We start from the raw sequence: 27,987 nt of genomic DNA, 5'->3' as shown, positions 1-27,987 counted from the left end.
AGAATGGGATGAAAGCATTAGTCACATAGATCTTGGAAGTGTTCCAGTATCATTTCATCTATATTTTTTCTTTTTCACAGGTAGTTTCATGATAGATTTATTGCCACGGTGCTATGGCACAAAACCCATTAGTCGATCGTTTGTAATGTTAGCGCAACTCTGTGTAGAGCAAATGAAGCAGGTAATTGGCATTGTGTATACGATATAGCAGTAAGCTCTATTATATAAGGTGATTTTGCAGCATCCGCACATTTTTCATGAGGTCAGTTTTACCTTTGTAAACTGGGCACGTAACAAGCCAGAACATCAACGTTTTCTTCAGTAGAGCACGTCTTCACTGAAGCCAGAAGAAAGATAAATCTAGCTTAATAGCAAGTATGCACAGTTATGCTTGTACAGTAGAAAAATCAAATACATGCTGTGAACTTGTTTTTTTTCTGGTCCACCGAGAAATCGTCTCAGAATTTCTCTCAATTACACCAATTGGTATCCCTCTGCTAGGCACCAAAAAAAATATACAGTGGTTTTAAAAATGCCTATATAAGAAGAGCCAGTGTCTTGTGACCTTTTCTGTTTGTGTTTTAAATGCATCTCAAATACACGTTCCTTGCTTAAGCACATAGAGAACAGTAGGAGGGTTGTGCTCCATGGTTTAGCGATGTATTTGTCCTTAATGGTCTGTGTCTGTAAAAAAAACAAAAACAAATCATCCTGCTTGTTTTCAGTTGGGATTTGAAGTGGGTGGCCTTGACCATATCCCAGTGTTTCTCATATCACATTATGTAGAAAGAATTTACCTTGAAGAAAAAAATGTTCCTCCCAATTCCACCAACAACATTTTCAGGACACACTTTTAAAATTCAGTAGATGGCTTTAGATTTTAGATTAGTTTACCGTAAACCAAAAGATGTACACGACACAGGATGCTCCAACTTCAGCTACCTTGTTGATCATTGTATTGCTTCCTTAGCATTTAACTATCTTTTTCACATTGTGTAGCAACACTGCTCCTGAAGTTTGCTTTCAGTCTCTGCTCAAGGAATCCAAAGACATCAGATGGGTTTAAGTTGGAAGCTGCAGACTGCTTCAGGCCGAGGCATGGATTTTTTTTTTACATGTATCATGAACCATCAACGTGCACAGCTGGGGTGAGAAGAACGCTCTCCTCAGGCCTTGCCTAGCCTCTCCTCTGTAGTGTATATACATTCATTTCCGCTTATCTCCTTCTCTCATTATATGCGGTCCTCCCCTGTGATCTCACCTCCTGTAAAAACTCAAACACATTGTATGCTATCCCCAGCTTCTCTCAGTTTATTTGACTGTCTAATAGACTCCTACATTCACCTATTTAAAAGCACCACACTGCCTTCCCTGTGAAGTGACTTAGCTAATGGTGTGATGCTAGTGCCTACTACTGCACCCACAGGGGCTCTTTATCCATCCACATCTACACTGTGACCATCTACATGGACCGATTCACACGTTACAATGTCACCCAGAACTGTGCAATACAATGACAATGCTGTGTAAACCCGACTTGCAACTATTTCTGAGCCAATGAAATTCTTCTCCAGTCCAGAAGGACCAAACAGGGACAAACAGGAACAAAACTGCAGTTAATCTTTGTATGTTTCAGCATGAGACAGACAAGGCCTTGCTGTGTGATTCACGGATGATAACAAGCAATGCAAAAGGAACGTGAAGGTTCTGGTTTCAAATATAAACTCTTAAATAGTGAAATCCTGTTATATTAAGTACAGTTATCTCTGAACTCTGACAGTGGAAACAGGAGGAGGAGTTGGAAACTACTGAGTCAGTTTCTACAGTGGCTGAGCCCCCTCTCACCTAACGGTGGAGGGCCACGTGATTCGATTCCACACACAAATATAACAAATGAATGCTTTTTCTTTATGTTCCAGGTGGGGAACTTGGGCCTACTCTTCATGTTACTGTTTTTCATCTATGCTGCTCTGGGGGTGGAGCTGTTTGGAGAACTAGGTGGGTCTTTCAGACAGCACTTTTATTCCAACTAAAGGCTTTTTGAAGCACCTTTATCAATTATAATTAGATATCTGTAAAAACACTGCAATAAAAAACACAGCATACAAGGAGTGTTTGGATTTGCCTTTTTTACCTGGATTTTTTCCAACTTCATTTGTACCACCTGCTCATTTGTTATGTCTCACTCTATGGACAGATGCAAAAGAAAGATACAATATTGACTGAGCCAAGATTCACTCTTTACCCCGTCTTGCTCATTTTGTTTTCTTTCCACTTGATGTTTGGTCTCAGTGTGTAATGCTGACTACCCCTGCGAAGGAATGAGCCGCCATGCTACCTTTGAAAACTTTGGAATGGCCTTCCTTACGCTCTTCCAGGTTTCAACTGGTGACAACTGGAATGGCATCATGAAGGTACTTTTGTTCTTCATCCTCATTTCATCATTTTGGGCTGGGTTATCTAATGGGCTTAAATGATTGTTTTTCACACCACTTTACCTCAACTTGTCCCCAGTGGCAGTTTTGGACAGATTTTTTTAGATGAGACACCGTTTGAGCATTTCTAATTCTAGTCTAATAACGCATACATGCTTATGTTGTCCTGGTTGGCTGATCGAATATAAGCTACTCCAATCTCAGCAGAGAAAGAAGATGAGAAGCAGAATTATAATTGAAGGTCTTTAGTTCAAATCTGTGGACTAGACTGTATTTAGGTTGGGGAAATGAGTGAGTAATGAGCGTGTCCTTTAGCAAAGATGATCCTGAAGATGTAAATGTGCACTCAGAGTCTACAGAGGATGAATGAAGATTCAAATTCACATTCACAAAAAGTGACTATTTGATCTGCCTCTTTAATTTCATCTATCACTTCAATCTTACTCTCCAATCACACCCAAGTACCCCGAGTACCTGGAGCTCTTAAAATTTTATAACAGCTCATATCCAGCTGTTAATCAGTGCTGATTAGGCTCTCTAAAAGTGACTGTGGCTGAAAAGCAGATTTCTGGAAGTGTGAAAGTTTGACAGTGTGGCCTGTAAAGACATTTCAGATTCTCTTTTCTATAATAGTCATGTTAAAACTAAAGAGTATTAATTGATTGATTGATTGGTAAATAATGGAAATGGAACTGGGCAATCTGGTCACATTTTGTAAGCCCAACTCTGATTTAAAATCATTATTTCTAGCAAATATTTTGTGTGTTCACTCCATATAAAATCTTCCTTATTTGACTGATCTTTAGCTCTTCTCCTTCCCTTTCAAAACTTTGCTGCTATCCACCTTTGTCTGCCCAAATCCTCACTATTTTTCCATTTTATCCACTCACTCTTTCTCTCCTCCTTTACTGCCTTTTCATGTGTTTGACACTTCATTCCTTCCTCAACCTTTCAAAACTCTCTCAATACCCTTTTATCCATTAGGACACCCTGAGAGAGTGCCCGCCCGATCATCCAGGAACCGACTACGGCTGTCACGCCGGACTGCAGTTCATCTCCCCGATGTATTTCGTGTCCTTCGTGCTCACAGCTCAGTTCGTCCTGATAAACGTGGTGGTTGCCGTGCTCATGAAACATCTGGACGATTCCAACAAGGAGGCGCAGGAGGATGCCGAGATGGATGCAGAGATTGAATTGGAGCTGGCCCAGGGAGGCCTGTGCTGCATGATGGGAGGCATCGGAGCCATCGCTGGGGCCACCGTTGCCACTGCGAGCGGGGCGGGCGTAGGCGGCGGAGTGTCTGGCGCAATTACAGCGGGAACAGTCGGGGGCCCAAGTAGCGGATTGATGGCACCACTTCGAGATGGAGGAGGAGGGAGCGCTGCTCATGAGGGACACACTCACCCTCGATGTCGCCTCTACTCCCCTGCACAGGTGAGTGGACTTTCAAATATTCAAGAGAGTAATTACTGCTGAATAGAGAGCTCTTGGGTTGGGTTCTGCATGCTGGCTATGTCAAAATCCCACTGATCTTTTAGAAAAACAAAATAGTTTTGTAAACCTGTTTATACTTTTTCTTAAGCAAATCATTTGTTGAAACCAGAGGTCGGCAACCTGCAACGTCCAAGCCACAGGCAGTTCTTTAGCTCCCTGTGGCTTGGAAGCCACGGGTTAGGCTTAGGGTTAACTGTAAGTCGGTTAAATATACTATATGTATTCATTCAACCTCTCCCAGTTACAGCCGTCACAAAATGATATTGAAACCTGTGGTTATAAGGATTTGACAGACACCGTTAGTGTGCGCAACTCTTGACTGCAAAGTCCTTCAACAACACAACAGGATTGCCGATCCGAGTTACAGTGTAGAGCCAGTTTGCATAGTCACAACCCAAGACGTGTTTACTTCTGTCCCTTAAGGTAACATGTACTGTTCCTTTACCCAGAGCGAGGGAAAAAAAAGACACTAGTTTCTGCCATTGTAATAAACCAGTAATGCAATCGGAGTAATTATCATTAAGTGGCATTTTCAGGGTTTGTTTTTTGATTGCTTTTTTTTCTGTGCTTTTATAACTAAAAAAGGCAATTTGCACATGGCTGGTTGGGCTCCCAACCCATGTCCTTGCCATCATATACTAGTGTTAACAGTTCTTCAATTAAAAATGTCTTTCAGCTGCTCCTTTAAGCGGTAAATGGACTGGCCCACATATCTACTCTCCTTGAGCACTCAAAGCAATTCATACAAGCAGTTTTTTATGCTTAAGTGCTTGCTGTCTAACATTCACACGCATTCACTCTACAATGAATGGATCAGAGAGTAACTTGTATCTTGCCCAAGGATATTTGGCATGCAGACTGCAGCAGCCAATAATCGAATCACCAACCTTTCGATTAGTAGATGACCTGCTCTACCTCCTGCTCTAGCTGAGGGGTCACAAGTGGGCACCACCACAGCACACATTTGATTTTTTCACCAGATGTCCCTTAGTGTCTCCTCCCAGACTCAAAGCAGGGATCTTTCACATGTTGGGCAACTGCAGCCACTTCATCAATTAATGAAGGATAAAGGTTATCAAATTACAAAATACTCATCAGAGTATAAATTAAGGAAACACTCGATCATATGAGTAATATGCATTGTCACTCAAACCTCAAGTTTGAAAAGCATGAGCCATTGCAAAGCCCTTTTACCTCTTTTGGTGAAATCAAAGTGACAACAAGTGAACTGGAGAGGCAACACCAAGATAAGCCCCAAAAGGGGAATGGTTAGGCAGGTGCCTAACCATTTAATTTGTTCAATCATAAAGTGACAGTTGCAGCTCTAACTTGAGCCTGGCTCATATTAAAAATACTACACAAACAGGCTGTGAATATGTGATGAACTGTACACGATTAGCATGTTTATTCTGGTTATTTCAAGACTTCATTAATTTAATCTACAGTGGCAGTTGGTGCCGCGTGCATCCGTCAGGCTCAGTGGGACTGCGCAGCAGCTGGAGTTGTTTTTATTCATGAAACATCGCTGCCCTACTTGTGTACATACAAGGTGTAAGAGGTGACTTTTAAACGCACACATAAAGATATATTAAAGCACATAAATCACAAGACTGAGACGTATACCGAGAAGTGCCGCGCACATGTGTAAAAATATTAAATGGCCACCATCTTTACCAAAAAACACCAGCAGTGGGGGAAAAGGATGCCAGTCAGTAGAAGACACATTTCTAATCCCACTGAAACTGTTGCACCTGCAGACGAGAACAGGTATTTTTAGACGTGTGCCTGCTGGAGCAGAAAGAAAGACACATGTAAATAAGCAAAGGTGGCAACAAAGAAAGAGGGAGGGAAACAAACAAAGGAAAAATAGAACAACTATGTGGGAAAACTGAGACAGGCTGGGGAGGGCGAAGGAGCACTACCAGTTTGGGAAAGTGAGGGAGTGAGCAGGTAAGTGATTGTTGCATCAAGTGATTGAGCAAATGCTTGAATGAAGGGTGACTGTTTGACACATTGAATAATTGTGTGGAGGAACTAAAGGTCTGTTTGCATCCCGCAAGAATCTGCTGGAGTGTTTACTTCTGAGCTTAACTAATTTGTTTGGACTGCTGGCAGCAGCGCCAAGTGAGTAAACTGCAAGGTGGCTCATTAGAAATGATTAGAAGTGACCCCGTAAACACAGACACTGTTGTTGGCATCGATGCCAGCTGTTCTTAAAAAAGGGGCAAGAACCCTAAACAGAGCTATTACCCACCTGAATGCTAGGCTGTCCTATTCTCTGAGAACACACTAGGATATTTCCACATGATTATGCAGAATAGAGTTACTAGTACAGGAAACTTTCTGGAGGAGCACTATGGACCCTCTCCAGGCTCCTGATGTTAATCTTTTTTGTTTCATTTATTTATTTTATTTTATTAATAATGTTCTTATCAGAGTAGTTATTATGGTAGAGCAGACAGGGGGTGAAGGCCAGACGAATTCTTTATACAGCCATTCACACTGACTGCATCATTTTACTGGATTAATTTGCATCCAGTGAAATTATAAATTAGATGTTTTTTTAAATAAAGAGAGCACCAATCAGACCAATAGACCAATCACAATACTGCATTTGCCAACAATGATATGGAAATACTAAAATAATAAATAATTTAATGTTTTATTTATTTTGTATGAAAACAGTAATTAGACAGCTTTAACCTCTGGGTCAAACCATGAAATTCTCTCTGCTCCTGACGTCTCATGAGAATCGGATGAACCCAGAGTCTCAGTTTCTTCCTTTTCTTGTTTAGAACCAGATCATCAGCACTTGATGTCAACATTTTCCATATACATGACATGACAAGTTGGGATCTGAAAAATTCAAAATTTCTGTGTGTAATGACCTTTACAAGAATATACATTTGGACTTTTTTGTAATTTTGGTAAAAAAAAAGATTGTGAAAATGTTCCTGGTCCCTCTAGAAGCCCCAGAACTGTCCCTGATAAGTCACTGTAGCATGATGTTGTGTGTGGAAGTCAAATATATAAAGTCAGTGTGTCTCACACCGAATGAATGGGCGATGCGGTCGTGTAATGCAGAGTACTTTGAGTGGTCAATAAGACTGAAAAGCACTATGTAAATTCGATCCATTAACTGTTTTGTTCAGTCCTAATGTAAAAATACTGATTATAGAAGCTTTTAACTTAAGATTGCTTAGTGGCTGTGCCATTACATCTAATTAACTGTATATAGTAACTAAACTTTCACTCCCAGCACATTGTGCTCTTTTACTTCTTTTTTTTTTTGCTGCCTTTAGGTTAATGAACCCTTTTAGTTCTTTCTTGCTGAGGCTAAAAAAGACTTAAAACTAGATTAACGAGTGAACTCAGATGCACTGCATTGCTAAAAATCTCACTTTTATACAGGGACAGCCTCATTTTACTCGTTTTTATTAACTTGTTCACCATGATTATAAGTGTTATTATGTCTAATATGTTCAGAGGCAGATCCATGCTGTCACTATAAGATTTTTCTTCTTTCTCCTGTTGACATTAAGCTCAGATTAATAACTCATGTCCCCCAGCTTGTACCAATAATCAACCCTGCAGGCATGATGCATGTCATTCCTTTTGACGATCCTTACAGATACGGGAATCTGATTACTTTTTGGACACTGTGTGGACCTAATTAACCTAAGTGATCTTCTGTACTTTGGCGAATCTGAAAGGAAATTAACGTTGTCACCCATCTGAAGAATGACATTGAATCAATGGATAAGCAGTCAGAGCCGAGGGAACGGTGGCAGAGGCTGACTTTGGAATGGTTAAAGACACAGTGAGCTTGTGAGTGGGTGGCGTGCTCCACCACAGTCTCATTGTGCTTATAGCTCATTGTCTGTCAGCCTAATGTTATTTTTAACCAGAAACGCAGTAAAAGACGGATGAAACGGGAAAGGGGAGGAACTCTTTTCATGAGCCTTTTTTTAGCTGCACTGTATTATTAATCTTTATTCTGATTAGCAGGGAAACAGCTTTTTTTCTTTCTTTTTTTTAGATCAAAACCACCAAGTAAGGGCCTGTTCTTATGTTTATTTATATTGTGACATTCTTTGCAATCAAAAATGCAGTCATAGCAAATACGACAGGAAGGAAAAAAACTGTATGCTGCCAGTAAGACGTTTTTAAGCAATATTTTTTTAAGTATAAAACCATAAATTAAAGTTCAGAAACCCAAATCAGGCCTCATTCACACCAGCTTAGAGACCGGTCGCAGCAACCATCTCATGAGAGAAAAGTGTGTATTCCTGATTGGAAATTATGGAAGCTGCTGGCCGTCATTACTGGCTAAAGCCTCTGCTATGCACACCTAGAGACCTGTGAATGACATCCTGGCAATTACCAGTTGCTAGCTTCATGGAATGGATTTCCATGGCCGAGCAGTTGCATCCAAACTTTACATCACCAAGCACAATGCAAAGTGTTGGATGCAGTGGTGTAAAGCACACCACCACTAGACGCTAGAGCAGTAATGAGTCACACTGATTGATCCTCTCTGAGTGGAAATCCAAATCTGATGAACGACTCGGGGTTTAGTAGTTTGGAAAACGGTACTTGTCTGACTGCATGGTGCTAAGTGTAAAGCTTGGTGGAGGAGTGATTATGGTGTGGGGTTGCTTTTCATGAGTTGGCTTGGCCCCTTAGTTACATTGGAAGGGACACTTCAACATACCAGGACATTTTGGCCAATTTCATGATCCTAACTTTGTGGGAACAGTTTGCACGTGGCTACTTCCTGTTCCAGTGCGGTCATGTTGGAAAACTACGAAGACTACAAAGAACCACGCTTAGATTTTCTGCAAGACGAAAAAGATTTGTATCGTGACCAGTGCCAAAAAGGTTCTTTTCTTATTGCTATACGGAATGATCTCCTTCTATAAAGATGTATGATTTTCATAAAAGGAAATGTTTTTAGATGAAATGATAACATACAATACAATAACATCCTGTTAACACCGTCTGGGCCCAGATCATGGAGTGAGCATGGTTTAAATTTGTTTCTGAAGCCTTTTTTCTTCACACTGTTATTTCTGGCCTTTGTAATTAAAAAGCTATTAATGCATTTCTGTAAAATGTAAATGAAATCAAATAATGGTAACCAGGCAGTTATTATTTATCACCCCATAAAAGTGTTTTTCACTCTTGGAGCTGCTGACTTTCCCTTTCCGAGGCCCTGTGAGATTCATACTGACTAATTACAACCCAGCGTGCATCCACTTAATGACAATTGATTGCCTTTTTTTTCTCCCAAATGTTTTGTTTTCAAATCACCATGAACATCTAGTAATGGAGTCATTACAAAGTGAAGTCTTTCTGAGAGCATGAATAATGCAACAGTAAAATAATATTGTTCTGGCTTTTTTAAAGTGTTTTATTTGAAATTATCTCAGTCCAAACGCTCAACACTTTATGTGACGTCTTAGCACATCTTGTATGGCTGCAGTCTTCCCTGCATGTAGGCTGTAAGGTAAGGCTGGGATTCGACACGAGAACTGTTGATTTTCATCATTATTGGTGCATAACACCACAGAGACAGCCGGAAGAAATTTGCAGTGATGCAGCATTATTTCTTTTATGGACTCTCTTCATGTGAGGTGTACATCAATTTCCTAAATACCCAACTGTCTCCACAGGGAGCTTAGAGTCTTTCAGACAGCTCTGAGAATCTAACGAGTGATTCCGTGACCATTCAGCATGTATGCAGTGATAAGACTGAAATACATTTTAATGAGCATTGTGTTTCCCTTGGCTTGTTTTCCCTCTTCTGTTGTATTTTTTTTCATTACCCTTATCTGTAGGGGAATATACCATATGGGTACTAACTGCTGATATGTGTTCTTGTTGGTAGGCACTCTACTGTGTAAGCTCTCACTGTGTCGTTGCTATTTGCAGCAGAACTAAAAATGAATAAATAAATAGGGCTGCAGCACCCCAATGCCTCTTAATTGAATAGTTTAATTCAAGCCTCAATCACACAGGTGTAGAAACTGGTTGCTACGGAAAAATATGTGTTATCTAAGCAATTGGTGAGTGGTTGCTGCAGGTCAGTGGCTGTCCCAGATGTTGGCCCAGCATTTGCAGCTATAACAGCTTCAACTCTTCAAGGTTTAGGAGTCCCAAAAGCTTGATTATGTTCATCTGGACGTAACGTTTTCAGTAGGAGAAACGTTGACTTCTTCAGTCTCGGCTGACTGCAGGTTTCCCCAACATTATAAACAGTACATTTGCATAATGACTGAAACTAGCACACTGAATGAACAATGGGCTGTGAGGTCAGTTCCTTAATCATTGATATGCAAATTGTCATGACCACTGATCAACAACCACTGATCAAAGCCCGTTGATCAGTGGTTTGATTGAGTCACAAAACTTTTCTCTCACTGAAAACGCTACGTCCAGATGAACAGAATCAACCTTTTAGGATTTACTTACCTGGATGATTGAGCATGCATCAAGACAAGGTGTAGGAGTGTTTATGTGAGTCTTTGACTATTCTTAAGAAGCACATTTGTGAGGTCAGATACTGATGATGGACCAGAAGGCGTGGCTTGCAGTTTACACACTGAATTCTCAGCATGTTAGAATGATCAAAAAGCTGACTTGGGTTAGAAGGATCTGAGTGTAATGCACAGAATCTAAAGCAGGTTGCACCAAGTCCTGTTCAGACTGGATTTCTGGATGAAAGAATATACAGAGAACATAGAAAGACATTGAGTCAAACAGAGTCATGGGCACCATTTACCACAACCAAGGACCCCAGCTGAGCCAATCAATCAGACTGCCTTACCCCTTGCTGCGCATCTGTCAGCACATGAAACAATGTGTATGTGTTGCTCACAGTACATCAGTGGGTGCTGCCACAGACTGACAATCAGCTGCAGTTGGCCTCTTCACCTCACACCCTTTATCAGGTACTCCTATATGAAGAGAAATGGGAACAAAAAGCAGGTCCTGGAGGGAATGGGTAGTCTTGAACTTTAGACATGCGGTAAGGGGTAAGGAGACTTCGGGGTTCAGGGCTGAGAGTGAGAAAGTGAGTAGTACCCTGGGAAACAAGACAAAGTGAGAGAAATTATATTTAAAAGACAGAAAAACAAAGGAGGAGATGCCCATCCCCCAAAAAAGAACAAGTTGTTTTTCACAGATTTAAACAAGATTGTGTTCATCAAAGGGAGAAACCTCTGAATAAAGAGACATTTATTTTAATACATTTATTTTTTACATACAGTAAGTCTATCATCAACGGTGTTAATCAGTAGCAGAAAAGCCCAAGCCAGTGTTGGACGCACCGTAAACCTGCTTTTTTTCCAAATGCCCATGTCCTGTGGCTGCAAACGAAGGTCTGTTTGAATAGAAATTAATGAGAAAATGACCCTATTGCTCCAAGGTTCTGTGACCTCAGTAAACCTTTTACTGTTGAAGTTACAGCCTCATTTGCCTGTTTCAGATCTTGTAACAATCCTCATTACTTTAATGATTATGGCTCTTCTTATGCTGCTTCTTTCGGTTGCGTCCTTTAGGGGTCGCCACAGATCATCTGCCTCCATCTCATCTTATGCCGACCATCCTCTTCTGTCACACCAACCCTCTGCATGGCCTCCTTCAATACAATAATGAATCTTCTCTGTGGTCTTGCCTCTTGCCTGGCAGCTCAATTTTCAAGACCCTTCATTCAGTATATTCACTATCCCAGCTCTGCACAAGTCCAAACCATCTCAGCCTTGCCTCTCTAACTTTGTCTTCAAACTGCTCAACCTGAGCTCTCCCTCCAATGTGCTCTTTTCTAATCTTGTCCATTCAGGCCACTCCCAATGAAAAAGTCCAAACGTCTTCAACTCTGCCACCATCTGGCCTTTTCCTGGCCTTTTCTTAGTGCCATCGTCTCCAAACCATACATCATTGCAGGTCTCACTACCATTTGTAAACCTTCGTTTTCACTCTCGTTTTCACTCTCAAGACTCAAGTGACTGAGTGACTTGAGTCTTGAGAACGAAAAGATAGCGATTCAACGGGAAGCCTGACAAAAGAAAAGAGCACAGCCAGATGTTGAGTTTAGCTTGACACGAAGACAGATGTTTGCAGTATTTGTAGTAGTTACTGACAAGGATGTTTTTTAATTATTTAAATTAATGTAGAGTGATGAAGATGGTTAGATGTTATCGATCTATATTAGATTTGTCAAGTGGAAAATAATAGAGTAGTAGTTTTAAAAATATGAATATTATTCACTCTTATCAAACTTATTATTAATATTGTTTGTAGCTGTAATAGAAGATTGGAGAGTAGGGGTGATAGTGGAAGTACTGTTTGCATTAGTATTACTGTTTGTATTATACACAAAAGTGCCAAAAGACATTCTGCACTTAAGTAAAAGTGCTGAAAACTACATGTGATCAGCTGTCCTGGGCCACCACTCTGAGGTTTGCTGCTCTTTCTGCATGTACAAAACTGAATTCAACAAGATGTGAGCGGATGTTTTATAAGTGGTCGTAGTTGATTTCCATCCTCTACACTGACGGTACACAGTTTATTCTGTCTTTGTAATAAACAGTTTTTAGTTGGTATGAAGATGGAATTCAGTGAATCAATTTAAGCATCATCAGCTTCAAATGTATCTCTGCTACAGTTGATGTTACCTAACGCTGACCATGAAACCACAGCCACCGTGCACCAGTCACACACTGTTCTTTACTTTAAATCCATCACAGTATAGATAGAAGTGTTACATTTGAAATTACCAGCCAAAACATGTTAATTCCTTGTTGTTTGCTCGTCTTTTGTAAGGCTAGCTAGAAGCTATGCTGTAAGGACTAGAAAGCAGAGACAGACATTTGTTTAAAAATATATTCCTGTTCCATTTTTTGTTTAAAAAGGGAGTAAAAGTACAAAGTGGCAGAAAAAACTACTCAAGTGAAGTACAAATACCTGAAATTTATACTTACCTACAGTAGCAAAGTATTTGTATTTGTTACTTCGTTCCCATCTCTGATGATGCATGCCAGATATCAGTGTGGTGTTTGTGTGTCGTTATTGCAGGAGAGCCAGTGGCTGGACAGCGTCTCTCTGCTGATTAAGGACTCGTTAGAAGGAGACCTGATCGACAATCTCTCCGGTTCAGTTTTTCACCACTACGGCTCTCCTCCTATCTGCAAGGACTGCAAGAGTCACCCTCAAGAGGTTATCAGCGCTGCACACACACAGACACTCACAAAGCACAACCCTGAACATCTGCTGCCTTCATTTCAAATTTACAAGTCGGTAATAAAGTGCCACTACATCAGTTATACAGATGCATATATTCTCAACACTACTAATGCACACACATACAGTGCATATGCAGTATAATGTATTCAGCTGCAAATAAACTGCTGAGCATGTCGTCATTTCACATCCCACACACATTCACAAATTGGTATGCTTGTTTCATATACGTATTTTCCCAGATGTGCAGTAAGGGGCTCTAGATATACTATTAAAAGTATAAAGTTAGGTAGTTCAGAGGTACATGATTATTCATTGTCATCTTTAACACTAAGGAATTAAAGTAGGAAAAAAAACTTTGCATAAGCTGCTTTTATATAAAACACATCATAAATATAAGTTATGTTTGTCCGAGTGAGATCCGAGCAAGGTTCAAGAAGTGCAACTTACATATTTTTGTAGTTCTGTATATGCAGATTACACTGTGTGATTGCACTGCGGTGTAATCAAAACATAGTACTATACTGCATTAGGATTTTCATAGCTAGAAATGCAGCTGAAACCATGTTCAGATTGTCAATTTTTTTAGATCATGTGCTCATGAAAAACTGAGAAAATCCATTTTTTATTCCTAAAAGGACTTTTTTTAATACTGTATTCAATAAATATGTATGGTATGCACTTTAAAATGTATTTTCTATTATCCAGTTTTTATCTGATTTAATCCCATTCAAAATAAAATCGAACACAGTTCTTGCAAAAATGTAATTTGCTTTAAAGATAGAGCGGGGCTGTGTTTATTACTACAGGGCAGAATTTGCCTTGTATTAATTTCTGTTGTCTGTAAGGATATTCTTGACATTTTCCCCCCTTGTATAATCATGCCCAAAGGATATACATGGCACCACCAAAATGATGTATGAGTGAGTGAACTCGTCCTGAGTTTTCCTATAATAGCCACAGCTGTGAAAATCATCAATCACACATAAGAACAAATACCAGTTTCAGCTGAGGTTATTCTTTGTATTTGATATATATAATCTGCAGGGTATGAGTTTGATTTCATGCAAGTGTGTACATGTATGTATGCGTGGAAGAGTGTAAGTCATTGTATAAGTCACAGTAGTGTAACGTCTGTGTGCTTTAGATATTAGAACGCAAACCAGGCTGTTAAGTAGAGTCCAAATATGCTCTAATGCAATAAGGGTACCGGGTTACATTTCACTCATATCCAAGTCACCTTTATACTAAAAACTGTATATAAAAGATGGGCACAACCACTGTGACATTACCCATGTGTTTGTGGATATTTTAGGGCCAGTATTGACTGACAGTGACTTTTTTTGTTTTTGTTTTTTCACTGAGAAGCTAACATTAGCTGGTAGCATTCCATGCTAGTCAGTTCTGTTTAGACTACCATGGAATGCTACCAGCTAATGTTAGCAATGCTAAAATATCCAAAGCCTGTACGTATGGGGGGTAACACAACAACAACAAAAATAAGAAAAAATATTTCAGCTAAACATTATAGGAGTCTACAGGGACAGCATCATGTCATTCGAGGAATTGCAGGGGGGGTTGGCACCATGTGGTATCAGTGCATTTCAGTCTCTGAAGTTGCTGCTGGCTTTTGGGCTCATCATTTCACATCCTGCTGTCAAATTTCAGCTTCAACATGACTGGCTACTGTGTATTTGTGGTACAGGTCCGATTGGCAGAGGTGGAGCAGGCATCGCTGATGTCAGAGCAGCTGTCCGACAAGTCGTCATCTCCAGCTCTGCCTGATGACCTGAGTTTGGATGAAAACAGCAGCTACCAGCTGCTGGTCAGAGACAGCCAGGTATTCTCACACTTACACACCAACACATATGAACTTATTCTGTGCTTGCTCGCATCTCTCCCACGTCTTATACACATGATACACAAGTGATACACAATCACACCAGTAGTGTGGCGACTCTTACAGAAAGTCAAGCTGAGACGGTTCCCTTTACATATTTTTGGGATTAACAATACTGGTGAGCTCATTTCAAACTGTATACTCAGTTTAATCTAGAGTAATGCATTATATTCTATAAAGTCACATTTATAGTCTGCATCCTGTGAGGAACACAGATGTTTTTTTAAGCTGTTAATGATCTCAGAAAAGCAAGCCTACATCTTGATTTTCAAAACAAGCATATTAAAAAATATTCATAGCAAAAAATCACAAGTGAGTTAAGCACAATATGTCATGCAGTGTGAGCACTGCATGACATATTTATCTATCAATGTCTACAGAGGATTAAAAATATTAATGAAAAGTGTGTTGAAAAAACAGCTGTTTACAGTTACTAGTAATTTCTTGCTAATCTAAAAATGATAGCTGAGCCTGCACCTGTTCAACTTGCCTGTTTTGATACATCGACGTTTATTTCATGTCTCTTTTCTATCTTCATGTTTTTCCTTGCTATAGTGCTAAAGGAGTTATTTAAAATATTTTTCTTATGTTTCCAAGGCGATCAGTCAGAAAAAACATCTATTTGCTGATGCTAGCTCTGTTTTCCACATAAAGCGATCTCCAAGCAGTGAAAGCGGAGCGAGCAGCAGCTTGTAATCTGCCATCAGTTTCCCATCACTGGAAGTTGTAATGAAAAGGATGGAGGAATGGGCGAGCACTGCCTGTCCTGCTCGTTCTGACGAAGCACCAATGCATCACGTGTAGTTTGAGCTTTTAAAAAACTTTGACACGTTTTGAAGAATTTTATCAAAGAAGCACACCGGTGAAACCCACTGCCATGCTTTAAACATCAATAGTTTTATCCACTTCGTCAGAATTAGTATGCCAACTATGCTTATTTGCATCCTCTCCACATTTGAATATTTGAGCATCTTTAAATACATCTAATTGAAACAGCCATGGCCAACCATGAAATGAACCCTGATAAGTGGGACAGAAATGAACATTAGCTCTAATCACTCATGCCTACACACACACACAGGTAAAATCATGTCATCATAGCCCTTAGGTCTTGCTAATCATTATTAATGACTATTTACATTCTTTACTGCCTAATTAAAACATGTGCCTCCCACTGTGCTTTTGACATGGGCACATGGGCGTTTGTACGTATGTTTTCCTGTGTGTGTGAGTTCGTGAGCATGTCTTTTATATCTCCATCATCACATGAATGCTTCGCTCTCAGCTCACCGGCGTTCCACCTGGTCTGTTTCATCACTGTGGTATTGAAGGCCAGCTCATTTGATCCAGTTTACAACCAACAACAACAGCCAAGCAATTTGAAGCTTTGAAGCCTGCCGTTACTTTCTTTTTACCACCTCCAATTTTAATCAGACTCGTATAGATGGATAAAGGAAGGGACATGAAAAGGGAGCTTTTTGAAATTGAAAAACAAATGCTACTCAGATTTCCATTATGATAAGGTAAAATGAAACTCCTCAGTTTGGTGTCTCTCTTGCTCCAGTGAACATCAGTACACCTGGATATTTATTCTTTCTAGGTAATTTTTCCCATCTCCACTTTCAGTCAATCTTCTCCTTTCAAATTCTGCTCTTATTTTCTTCATCTTTCTTTCAGAGGGGCAGCAGTGACTCCCGCAGTTCGGAAGAGTTGCCCAGACAGGCGGGTTACAGAGGGCTTCGTCCCTCCAGCTCAGGAAGCGAGGAGGGTGTCCAGGGGCTGTTTGAAGTGGGCATCCATCATCAGTGCAATCCTGCCTCACTGGAGCAGAAAAGCCCTGCACATGACAAAGGTACTGGCATAAACAAGATGACCGCGCAGCATCAAGGAAGCTGCATGTAGCTAGTAGTGTCCTCCAAAGTGATTACATGTGTGACATACTCAGTGGCAAAAACTACTGTCTTCATGATTTCCAAAGTACTTAAAGTACACTGTACTGTATGTGTAGTTACGACTGATCACTTGTCAAATATTTGCCTTCATTTTCTGTATTTTTATCATTTTTTTCTGTATGTAATCTGTGGATTCGTTTTAAAAGTTTCAGGGGTTTTATAAAATAACAAGAAGCAGCAACACTGAGCTGCCTGTGAAGAGCTGCAGGCAACGAGATGCTCATCTCTAACTTTTCATTCCACCTGCACCGTGCTATCGACCGCATATTTACTCATGCTGTTTACGCCGTGAAACAAGACTGCAGTCCTTCATGGCACGTTACAAAATTATTGACTGCTTCTTTAAAAATGTTCGACTTTGTGCAGCAATGCTGTAAATAGATAAAGCAGTTACTCTGTATTTCTGACTGAGTAGCTGCACAACGAGAAGCACTGGGAATTCAGGGAGGTGCGCTTTTACATCACAGCAGACTTTTCAAAAAATATTTGTTCTTTTACACGTAAAGTGATAAACACCTTGAGAGAGAGAAAGTGAGTAGTAATGCATCTCTACCACCAAAAAAGTTGCAAAAAAACTTTCTGTTAATTTCTATTAATAGTTTTGAATTATTAAACAAGAGACTGACAAGTATAGTCTAAAAAATAATCGTTCCGTAAATCCTACCTTTGTAGATTGTTTTTCATCCAAATGGTTCAATGTAATCTTTCATACACTCAAAAACACGAAGCAATAATTCTGAGTAAAATCAGCTGACATATCAGCTTCCTTTATTACACTTATCTGTGCTCTTTCATTGGTATCAACCACTATGATTTCATTAAGACATGACTTTGGCACGGCATTGATGTTATCATTTATAGAAAAGTAAGACTTTTTTCCTCGACATGTCTCACATCCTGCATAGCTGATCGACTTCCACTGCAATTAAAGAAGTGATAGATGAGGCCAGACATAAGGCAGACAGATATGCTAATGAATGACACGTTAAGGTGCAATTCAACATTGAACAACCCCTGTAACATAACTGCCATCACCAGAACAGACATACTAACTCAGAGGGGCCATTCCATGAATTATTAACCCTCTTACTTACTTATTTAAAATATTTATTCCTAAATGCTCAGTTTGGGAGATGAAATGCTTTCACGCCACCTTTAATTTTTCCAAGTATGTCTGTGATGTTTGGATGCTCAAGGTCTAATTTGAAATACAATCCCGTTACAACTTTAATTTCAAGACGATATATCCCTGTGAGAAACTCTCATCTATCTTGAAAATGTAAAAATTGTGTTTGCACAACAGACAAAATGCAACTTTATCTACTACTTTATCTACTAATACAGATATATATATATATATATATATATATATATAGTTTATTAAAGTGTGAAAGAGACATTTAATTGCTTCCTGATAACTTATAATTTTGAACAGTGCTTTGCATTAATTGTATTAATGTCTTTTTGTTCATTTTTCTTATAAAATGGTCCAATAACATTTTTAATTAAGTAAGAAAAGCGGTGCCCTGAATGAGGTGTTCAGAATTTAATTTCCTAACAAAGATTACCATCAGATACTTAACCCCACATGGTGGTGTTAGCAGACTGTACAATGAGGTGTGACAGTCTGTCGTTTGGCCTGTTACCCTGAAGCTGAAATAATAGTTTCTTCTTCATTTACATTAAGGACATGTTGAGCCATCAGATCACCAATTTCTAAAATGATTGTGAAGATAAAATATAAAGTTTTGTCCACGTTAAGGTGGAAAAATTGAGCTATATTTAAATATATGTGATAATATAATTTAATTCTTTATACGTCACTTTCTATATGTTGACAATATAAACGATACTTGTAAGAATAGTCTTTTGTAAGTTATAAGATTAGAGCTTTGACCAATAATCACGAGTTTTACCTTGAAGACTTTGGTGGATGAAGCCAAGTGTTAATGGAATATTAACATGACCCCGCTCTCCACGCCTACAAAATCTGATCAGAGTTCATTTAAAACACATGCAAAAGCTACCAAAAACACAACCTCCTTGGCTCAAGGTAGTGATGTTTTTTGCGGGTCTTGCAGCGTAGCCAGTGAGTATCCAGGACAAGACTTCCATTGGTCAGTGTTCACAAATGTCGATGTTCCAAAAAGAAGCTTAGAAAAAGCTAAACTGCAGGAAATGGCTGATGGTTTTGAGGTTGGACTTCAGTAAAAGGATTCTTTTGCTCTCCACAGTGATTTTTTGCATGCAGCCAAAACCTGCTACAGCATGATGAGTCATTATAGTACCAAAAGTTTCCTTCATTGCTTAAAAATTCTGCAATTGATGCGTCAACATTTGTTTATACAGATTGTTTGCAATGTGGTGCAAACATAGCTCAGACGGTCTAAACATTCATTGAATATTTTGTCATTTTTCTGTGAGGAAATAGTGATTGACTGGAACAAATCCTGGCGCTGTTGAGTAAGTGTGGGGAATCACTTTGGCTGACATCCTTATAAAGGAAACAAGGACAGGAAATAATACAGAAAAGGACTAAATCTATCCAGAGACAGAGAACAATTCCCGAGTATTCACAACTGCCTCTGTGGTGGTTCCCACTCCTGTCTCTACAATAAAAGATGCAGAGAGAGAGGCAGACTTACAAAGTGATAGCAATATGAGTGTCAATGCCACAGCTGGATTAAACTGCAGCCTTCCCTTTACAGATGATGATGGAGAAAGCTGCAGTGGAGGCGCTCGTGAAACTTCACCAGTGTTGCATCTACCTGCAGATTTCTTCCACCCAGCTGCTGCAGCTCGTCCTGGAAACAGCGCAAGCCCAGGAGACAGACGGCCTTCCAGGTCAGCCTCCCCAGCCTCCTGGGCGTCCCTCCGCTCACCCAGAGCCAACAGCAGGCCGTTGGGCTCCCAGGTATTACGAGCAGATGAATGGATTCGTTTGTGTCTGTATGGCAGGCTGGCTCAACAGACGACATCAGCATTGCTGTGCAAAACATCAGTGACACAATAGGACGCAGTATAAACGTGTCCTTTGTGTCAATGCTCGGCGAACCGAAGTTGTCATGCAGGGTTTGTTGAGAGGCAGACGTGTTTGTGAGCCTGAATGAGAACATCTGGGAACCTGAAACTGTAACACACATCACACCGGGGATGTCAAACTCATTTTACATCGTGGGCCACATACGTAGAGCCCACATTGATCTTTACTGGGCCCCTTTCTGTCAGTGGAAAGATGTTTAACTACATGTTTCATAAAGTTTTTGTTAATTCACAGAATTTTTTTTAAACTTCTCTTTTAGTTAGCTGTTTATGTACTGAATGAATTTATGACCCAATATGGCTTTTTATGAATAGATAAACAGTTCACATTTTCCAGCTTTTCAGTAGGCCAGATTGAAGTCTTTGCTAGGCTGACACCCCTGCCTTAGTGACAATAGATATTGGCCCTAGATATTGATTTGATGACATTGTTACAGCTGTGGATATAATAAACACTTGGAATCACTTTAGTTCATTAGAAATCAACACTTGAGTAGGAGTGGCACAGTTAGATGTGACACAGCAGCCTCTTCTGTGATCTATCAGTCAGAATCTAATTACTGCGCGCCAAATCGTGAATATACACGTATCACCACCCTCCACTGAAGTCCTACTGTAGTGTGAGACTCCAGAGAGTTTATTTAGTCATAATTAAAGCCAGCCTCTCTTCCATACTGAATCTAACACCTCCCCTATGCTGGCTCCTACGTGAAACAAACTCGAAAGAAAGGGGGAGAAAAAAAGGCCCTTATTTTAGTTCTTGTTCCTTTTGTAACCATGGAGACAGATTTCTCTTTTCTCCTCTACCTGTTTGGTTTGTTTAGCTCGTGCCTGAGTGGCTCTGTGATCCTCCGCTGCTATAGTAATGCTTTGCGGCGCTCAGCTAATTAGCCCGGCCAGCCCCGAGCCTGATACCGACTCGGCACTCGCTGTTGTGCTTGGCTCCCGCTCCTCACATTCTCCCGTGTCGCTTTTCTTCTGTTTTCCGTTTTCTCCTCTCCTGGGTGATCCTTCTCTCTATCCCTCTTTGCTTTGCGTTCTCTCCCTGCCACTATGTTTCTGCTTTTTCGTAATCTCTTATTTTAGTACTGCCAGGATTAGAAATAATGACTAAATCCCTCCTGCATACAGACATATTGGATTAAACAAACGCTTCCCCCAAACTCAGGGCGGGGTCCTTCAAGCAGGGGGAATTGCAAGCGGGGTGATTTCACGGTTTCATGTTATTAGGACTTTTCTGAAATTGGCTAACCAAGAATGAGTTAAAACCAATGTGTTGTCGTCCCGGGGCAGATCCTTCCTTTCCTGTTACACAACTGTCCTTAGGTACTGGTCACAGTAACATCAGCCAATAAGAGCTGGTTTTCTTTTCTTTACTGGCGTTTTACTTTAATTTGATCTAGGTAACAGTAGCTCCAGGAAATTCAGAATTTTTGGGATCTGAACTTGTAGCTTGACACGAAGCGATGATGAGCTGGTCCTTATGCTTTCACACGGATTACATGTGTCCGATGTGTAAAGGCGTAAAGCTGTAACTCTAAATTTGTGTGTGTGTTGTTATCTTTTTTTTTCTTTTTGGTTTTTATCTAAATTCTTATCCTCTCTTCCAGCACCCATCCCACAGTGACTCCTCCTTGGCCACAGGCAGTTCAGAGGGCAGCCTGCAGGCAACACTGGAAGAAGGGCTGAGCTTCAACGTCTCCTCACCTCGATATCTGGATCTCCCCACACCCCACCTCTGCCCTGTCTCCAGCCACCCCTCGCAACGCCAGACACCGACTACAGGAGACCAGGGCCGGTCTTTATTAAAGAGACACAGTACTCCTTTGACCCTCCAAGCCACCCGGAGGCACCAGAGGAGCCAGAGCAGCAGCGGAGGCGGCAGCACCAGCCCCGGCTGCCCCCAGCAGGACTCCATGGACCCGTCAGATGAGGATGTTGGCACGGGGACAAACCGGGATGACTGCCGTCAAACCTTCAGCAGCGAGCACCTGTCAGAGACACTGAACAGTCTCTCCCTTACGTCGCTGTTTACCCCGGACTCTTTGGCACCCCCGCTGGTGAAGAAATGCAACAGCACAGGGTCTCTGGACCAAACGAATCTGTCTGCCCGGAGTAAAGACGGCCACCACTTTCATGGCATAGACGTCCATGGTTTCTTATCCAACCCCTTGACAGAGCGAATGGCGAGAGGTGAAGAGCAAGACATCACAGGTCTCGGCATGAAAAGCAGGCGTCAGACCGCAGACACATGCTCCAGGAAAAACAGATGAAACACTTGTTGCCTCTCTGTAGTGGAACTCTTTAACCATTTGCATTTCTGGACCTTGAACAGAACAGGGAGAGATTTTTAATACATGTCCTGTGAACCGGAATCTGAAATTCTCTCTTGTCTTTATTAAATCATTTGTTCTCTCTCTCTCTCTGTTTAGGATCAGTCATTTCTCAAAAGATCCCAGTCGCTTCTGAGTTTTGACATCATTTCTCTTACACAGGATATGCGATTGCTCTTTGCTAGGTCTTAACAATAATGTCAAGGAGCTCAGCTTTTTTGTTAGCAGGACTGAGCCTTTGAGAGATGTGGCAGATCCTGGGTTTTATATTATAGCCATCTTGAAAGAATATTCAGAAAGCCATTAGAGAGACAGCCCTGAAAATTGCAGTGATTTGTGAACATTACAAAGGCGGTGTTTTCTAGATGAAACTGTTAAGAAGTTCAATCTTCTCTAAGAACCGGGTTCACTTTACTCAATGCGCCCTGAACCATTGTCCAAAAACCCTGTTGTCAAAATTGGACAGATGGCAAACTCGGAAGCTTCTTTTGAGGAAGAACTGAACTTTGTACAGTTTTCTTTTCATGTTTTTTTGTAATGTCCATGGCTAATAGTAGCATCAACCTTTTTTTTTCCTTCTTTGGAAGATTCGGCGGGTGATGGAAAAGTTGTCTTTTGTTTTGTTTTTTCCAACTTCAACATTTTGAAGTTGCGTGAATGTACCCGCTTCTGTCTCTATTTGTGAGAAAAAGGGAGACCAAGACAAGCAATGAGCCTGGCTAGTCTGAACAGTGACAGATGGCCTCTTTGAAAAGAAGAAGAATGTGAATGCTGCTGAGGATACGTGTGGGTAATTCATGGAAGCGTTGGCCACTTTCAGAGTGGACTCTGTATTTTTTGCTTTCTGCACACCCATGAAAGGGCTAAAATCTATTTAAGTGTAGACCTGGGCCAAATACAATTGACAAATAATCTTTTGCTACTATACCTAACACCATGTTTAACAATGGCACATCCATTCCTTAATCAGACCTCTCTGATGCTAGTAATGTAAAACAGCTTTGGAGCTAAAGTGAGCACTGACTTGGGAGACTGAAAGTTGGATGCTAAGTTAAATGTCTTAAGACTTCAAAGCACCAGCTTCCTGCTGACCACTGAATCAGAGCCTATAGAAGTATACCGAGTCATGCCAAAACAAAAAAAATAGATTTCCAAAAATGTAAGTTAATCTGATTGGTTATCTGATAAACTTTCAGGATGATATTTAAGTCCCAAAAGCCCCCGAAAGTAACAGTGTCCCCGACAACACCCAGTTCCTGTTCTGGCCAGCATCCATATTAATGTTCTGTATCCACATGATGCTCGTCTGCACAGTGAAGGTGTATGCCAAATCCAGCTGATTGACTTCCTGCAGCTGGTACTCGTTCACACTGCTGCTGCTCCTGATTTGGACGCACAAACAACTGAAACATTGTGGAAAAACATGGTCAAGTAATATTAATGCGATGTTCCAGATGTACACCACACTCAAGTATACTGGTTGGGACTCCAGTGAACCTCATCAGTCATACTGCACTGTGTCCTGGGTGTATGTATAAATGTTGGTAGTAAGTGTAGTGAGTGTGAATGTAGCAAAAAAAAGAAAACTTTGAACTTTTGGCTGGCATAGGCTTGTTAAGTTGTACTTTGAACAAAGTGTCTATCTTTGGATAGGCTCAGCTTTTGTACCCGCAGCCTTAGCCCGCTGACACGCAGCCACCTCTTCAGTTCTATTATTGTCACGAGTACAGGCCCTTGTTTGAGTGCCCTGTGGCAGGGCTAATCACTAGGTTGGTAGCACGTCAATAGACCGTCCCTCGTTTGAGTCACCCAGAAGCACTCCTTTTTCAGTCTGAAACAAAAAGAGCACCTATTGTCTTATACGTGCGTGCTGTTCTCTGGGCCGGGTCTCGGCATTTGAAGCAAACCAGATGATATTTAACGCGGTCTTTAACATCTTCCGCCTATTTTAAATGTACCTGAGAGACTGTAGTGGAGCAGGCTGCCCGGCATGTGCATGGGAAACACAACACATGGGATGGTTTCTTCTTAAAAAGTCGGTGTACAGATTAGCGGGAATTCAGAAAATGGAAATCACTGTTTTGTTTGCTGCTTTAAACCCAAATGTTTATTTGACTCAGGTCTGCTTGAGTGTAGCAAGACAGTAGAAAAAAATATATACTATGACAAGCAATGTGGTCCACGTGGATGTAGTTTGAGCACATGTTTGTAATTTTATCAAATTGTGATGATCATCATAGAATAAATCCCGAGCAGGTAGACCTCAGGTGGACCTATATGCACCTCACGCATTGCACCATCACATATAACACACACACACACATCCTGAAGCACATACACACACACACACGCATATCACACAAAGATGTCAGCGTCAAAACACTGCAGGATGCTTCTGTGGCTGTTTGAGAAGAGGCAGAAGAAACCTCGGTGTTTAATCTCTTTCTCTACTTTGTCTTCATTCCCCTCCTTACTCCCATCCAATCATATTATCTCCTTTCCACAAGGAAGCCAGAGTACTAAATGACTATTGACTACCCACCTCTAATCGAGATATGCAATATGCTACAGTAGATGTACAGTTAGATGTATGGGACTCATAGAGATAGGCAATATGGTGAGAGAAGATTATATTTATGAATTCATGTATTCGAATAAAATGTCACCAAGATTCAAAGGTCACTGAAAGGATGATGTATTCATGTATTCCAGAGTGTGTGTTCTCTCTTTTTTCCCTCCATCTCCTCGACACGGTTTTCTTTTTCCCAAATGCATGTAGGTTATTTTTGTTTTCCAAAATGTCATTCTAGTGTCATATAAAAGTGAGATAGCTTTTCAACAACCTCCGACTCCTGAAGTTGTTCTTTCGAAATGAGGTTTGAGTGAATTTTCTTTCTCTTTCTTCAAGGTTATGTCAGCGATTAATGTGAGCCTTTTTCACGCTTCACTCTTTGTTTCGTCAGTCTGGGGCCGTGCTCATACCGATGATGATATCTGGAGAATGATCTATCATGTGGTTTAACTGCATTTGTTTCTATTAATTAACTTTGAACAACAAAACCTGATAGTTGCATGTATTATAACCAGTGTTGGGACTAACGCGTTATTAAGTAACGCGTTACAGTAACTACGTTATTATTGTGGTAACGAGCACGGTAACTAGTTATTATGCCAAAACCAGGAACGCGTTACTCGTTACTGGGATTTAGATAGGCTCGTTACTCGTTACTTCGTGTGGTGGATATCGCGGAGCTTCCACAGATTCAATAACATTAGCAAGTGGTGGAAGCCAGCAGGTGGATGAAGGAAAAGGGAGGCAAGAGGAGAGACCCGAAGCGGCCGCCGGTCCGCGTGTCAGGTGAACTGAACTTCAGGTAAGAAGTTATGACCTGCAGTCTATCAGTCAGATATAAACCAAGTTTAGGTGGAGTTTATTTTCGTTATGCTGACATTTTCGTACTGCGTGCTAGCTAGCATGACAGAGTTTCTATACAGCTGTGTGGGTGCTATGTTACTGATGTTGAACTTTATTTTGTTCATATGGTTTATTATTAGAGTTGCCAACCGTCCCGTAAAAAACAGAATCGTCTCGTATTCAGAGAAAATATTACGCGTTTCGTACTGAGGTGAAAAGGAACACAGTTTGTCCCGGACTTCAGCTACAATGAAAAAGACACAAAGCTGAAGCTGCACAGCTGCCTCTTCTTCTCTCATTCTCTCCTCTCCCGTTTCTACTTCAATCACGAAACTGATCAATGATCAGCTGATCGGCTTTTCTCTCTTGTTTATTTATCGCCCACTTTGCGCCAGAAAGAGGAAACCAGCGGATGTCGCGTTAAACAACAGCAGCACGTTTAAGCTTGATCAGCTGTTGTTAGAATTTATTTAATATTAATTTCTAGTATCAGCTGATGTTTGCTGGAGGCGCAGCTGTAAAGCTGCTGGTCATGATATCGGTTTGGTTATCTGGTGAGAGGGAAACATGCAGATGAAACCAGGAGATGTCCTTACTGAATCATCAGAGCTGAACAGGTGATGGAGAAACAGGTTTACCTTTTAGGTGACATGAATGAGTTGAAGGGAAGTTATGAACTGTTTCTGAGAGACAAATAACACCAGCATCCTTTTCTATGTAGCTGACAGCTGGTAACTGTGCAGGGGCGGGTCTAGCAAAGTGTTGCCAGGGGGCCAGGTAGGGCATTAACAGGGAAAGGGGGGCACAAGGAAATACTTTTCTTTATTATTCTCATTTAAAATGTCTCGCTTTTACAGTTTTTCTCAGTCGCTTTGGTGCGTTTCTCAGAACACCATCAACATTTGCACAGCAGTTAGTGCATTTCCCAAAACAATTAGTGCAAACTGCAAAACCTAGTGGATAGCCTGCAAAAGCACGTCACATGCACAGAATTGATTATCCATACCGCAAAAGCAAGTATCCATGTCAATGAAACTGCCAGTGCCATCAAAATGAAAAGTCTTGACACCATCTGTATGAACAAGATAGTCAAATGGCATTGTCATGTTTCCACTATGACAGTTTATAATTTCAGTGTTTCCCATTGCAAAAACAATTGGTTACACCTGAAAATGCTGACGACAGCACTATGGCCTACCTGTACAGCCATCTGAAATGTGCAGTGAAGTCACTGTAGATGTTATGGGAGTCTTGGGAGTAACTGAGACACTGAATACGCACGTTTCACATTTCCATTGTGTAGAAGTGTTTGTAATCCTACAGAATTGTGCAAAAGAAAAATATGCTACAGTCACTTGTTCACTGTAGAATACATGTAAACATAAAATCACCCATTTGGTAGAGCTGTGCACTAATGTGAACAATAAACAGCACATGTAACAGTACAGTAAATCATTCTGGCACATCCAGACGTTCCTGTCTGTCTGGCCACATATTTTCATCTACATCACAACAGATGTTATCCTCGCAATGCAGCGAGGAAAGTATCTCCTGGAGTGGCGAATCCATCCTCTGCAGGACTCTCTGCTGTGATGTCATCACAAGCTTTTGTAGATTCAGTATGCACCTCATGCCAATCCTGTCTGTTGGTTTACATTATATATATACTTGTAGAGTAGGGGATACTGTAACGTGATTCACCTATGACTGGGTAGAAGAGGCTTTTCATTGGTTGCAAGTAAGAGTAACACACACCAATTTTCATTAGTGTGAGATAAGGTTCACCTGAGAAAAGTAATTTATGGAGATCTTCATGGAAACTCCTTAAAAATAGGGTTTTCAAAATGGATGTACAAATTGTTTGACAAGATGTTCAACAATTTTGAGTGCACTGACACAAGCAATGACATGAAGACTATTAGTTGTATGGACAATGACTATTCAGCCAGTACAAGTATAAATAATTGTGACATTCATGATAGAAGCAAGGAGATAGTGATGAATAGCAAGTCAAAAGTGACCATTCTTTAGATATTTGTACTTACTCAACTGCTTCATGTCCAAAGGCATTTGCCTTTGGACGAAATGAACATGAAACTGCCACAAGGTTGTGCCAAAACGACTACATGTTGTGGAGGTTGAACTAACTATTGTGCAAAGTTTAATTCTGTTG

The 27,987-nt window shown here is 40.7% G+C and overlaps 1 protein-coding gene across 1 annotated transcript in view; it reads left to right on the top strand.

The window, feature by feature from the left end:
• The window catches only part of LOC116317348 (voltage-dependent T-type calcium channel subunit alpha-1I-like), a 186,518-nt gene extending 164,173 nt beyond the window's left edge, over positions 1-22,345 (top strand). The window contains exons 31-38 of the mRNA XM_039613171.1: positions 1,920-1,998; positions 2,293-2,414; positions 3,420-3,869; positions 13,008-13,148; positions 14,878-15,012; positions 16,750-16,924; positions 19,733-19,938; positions 21,677-22,345. Coding sequence (XP_039469105.1) covers positions 1,920-1,998; positions 2,293-2,414; positions 3,420-3,869; positions 13,008-13,148; positions 14,878-15,012; positions 16,750-16,924; positions 19,733-19,938; positions 21,677-22,339 — 1,971 coding nt within the window. The 3' untranslated portion in view covers positions 22,340-22,345. The remainder of the gene's footprint in view (positions 1-1,919; positions 1,999-2,292; positions 2,415-3,419; positions 3,870-13,007; positions 13,149-14,877; positions 15,013-16,749; positions 16,925-19,732; positions 19,939-21,676) is intronic.
• The last annotated feature ends 5,642 nt before the right edge of the window (positions 22,346-27,987 follow it).

Source organism: Oreochromis aureus, linkage group 6, assembly GCF_013358895.1.
Source record: "Oreochromis aureus strain Israel breed Guangdong linkage group 6, ZZ_aureus, whole genome shotgun sequence".
Classification (NCBI taxonomy): Eukaryota; Metazoa; Chordata; class Actinopteri; order Cichliformes; family Cichlidae; genus Oreochromis; species Oreochromis aureus.
The sequence above is the reverse complement of the archived record's forward strand: the minus strand, read 5'-3'. Positions and strand labels throughout refer to the sequence as shown.